Here is a 989-nt window from a genome sequence, read left to right on the forward strand (position 1 = left end):
AGACTACTACGAGCCTAAAGAATACGCGAGAAGACGATACCAGGTAAACGATCGCAAGAAGATGAACAAGATAACAATAACGCTCACACCAAGGCCCACGCATAAACATTGTTGGAAGGGTGCGGGAGTGCAGGGAACAGATGGATATACGGAGAGGCGGCATGTCGCATTTACGAGCTGCGATAGGGTCATGAGGGATGGGAGAAGGTGAGTTCTTACCTTCCTTTGTTCCTGCTGCACAATACTAACGCCTGTGCTCGTTTTCAAGCGCATCGTCGATGTGTTGACAGTTTCTCGCTATGTGAGTACCCAATTATCCTTTACACGTGTTTTCACCTAATCGAAGTCCATATTGTTCGTTGTACTACCTACTACGAACCGAAACGGTACATGAGAAGATGATACTGCGTAAACGAAGACTCGACATTGAAATCTAACGCGTACACGCCGCCAGGAGGGCATGGGAGTACGGGGAGCAGATGGATATGCTACGGAAAGGCGGTGTTTCGCATGGAGAAGTTGGGAGAGGTCATGAGCTGTGGAAAGGCAACGAAAAGTGAGTACTTACATCGTATAGGATGTCATGCACAACATTGACGAACCGTGGTCATTTCAAAGCATGTGTGGAGCGTTCTGGACTGTATGCACCGGTTCTGCGGATGGAAATACGTCGTCTCGATGTTGGAAACGAGTAAAAGCAACGTCTTGCACTCACTATGGACGGATAAACGGAACCAGGACGCGTTAAACGACGAGGTATGTCAGTTTGACTCTGTAGGTTATTCTGACACTAACATACCTTCGTAGATTAGACTTCAATGTTTCGCAATACTTCCAAAGACGGGATTGAACACCTACGTGAAGATTGTAAGTCAAGATGTTGACGTCAAACGAAATATTAGTGAAATACCTTTGCAGAACTTACATACCCGACGACGATAAGTCGGGCCAATGGCACGAGGAACATCAAGAGAATACGTCAATGTTGT

General features: G+C 46.4%; 1 protein-coding gene across 1 annotated transcript; it reads left to right on the forward strand.

Annotated features, from left to right (window-relative positions):
- Positions 1–678: 678 nt before the first annotated feature.
- LACBIDRAFT_315211 (uncharacterized protein) lies at positions 679–942 on the forward strand (the record flags this gene model as incomplete). Its single annotated transcript, XM_001889489.1, has 3 exons — positions 679–756; positions 808–867; positions 919–942. The coding sequence occupies 3 exons, from the start codon at positions 679–681 to the stop codon at positions 940–942; spliced, it is 162 nt and encodes a 53-aa protein (XP_001889524.1).
- Positions 943–989: the final 47 nt, after the last annotated feature.

The sequence above is a fragment of the Laccaria bicolor genome, genomic scaffold, assembly GCF_000143565.1.
Source record: "Laccaria bicolor S238N-H82 LACBIscaffold_68 genomic scaffold, whole genome shotgun sequence".
NCBI classification, from domain to species: domain Eukaryota; kingdom Fungi; phylum Basidiomycota; class Agaricomycetes; order Agaricales; family Hydnangiaceae; genus Laccaria; species Laccaria bicolor.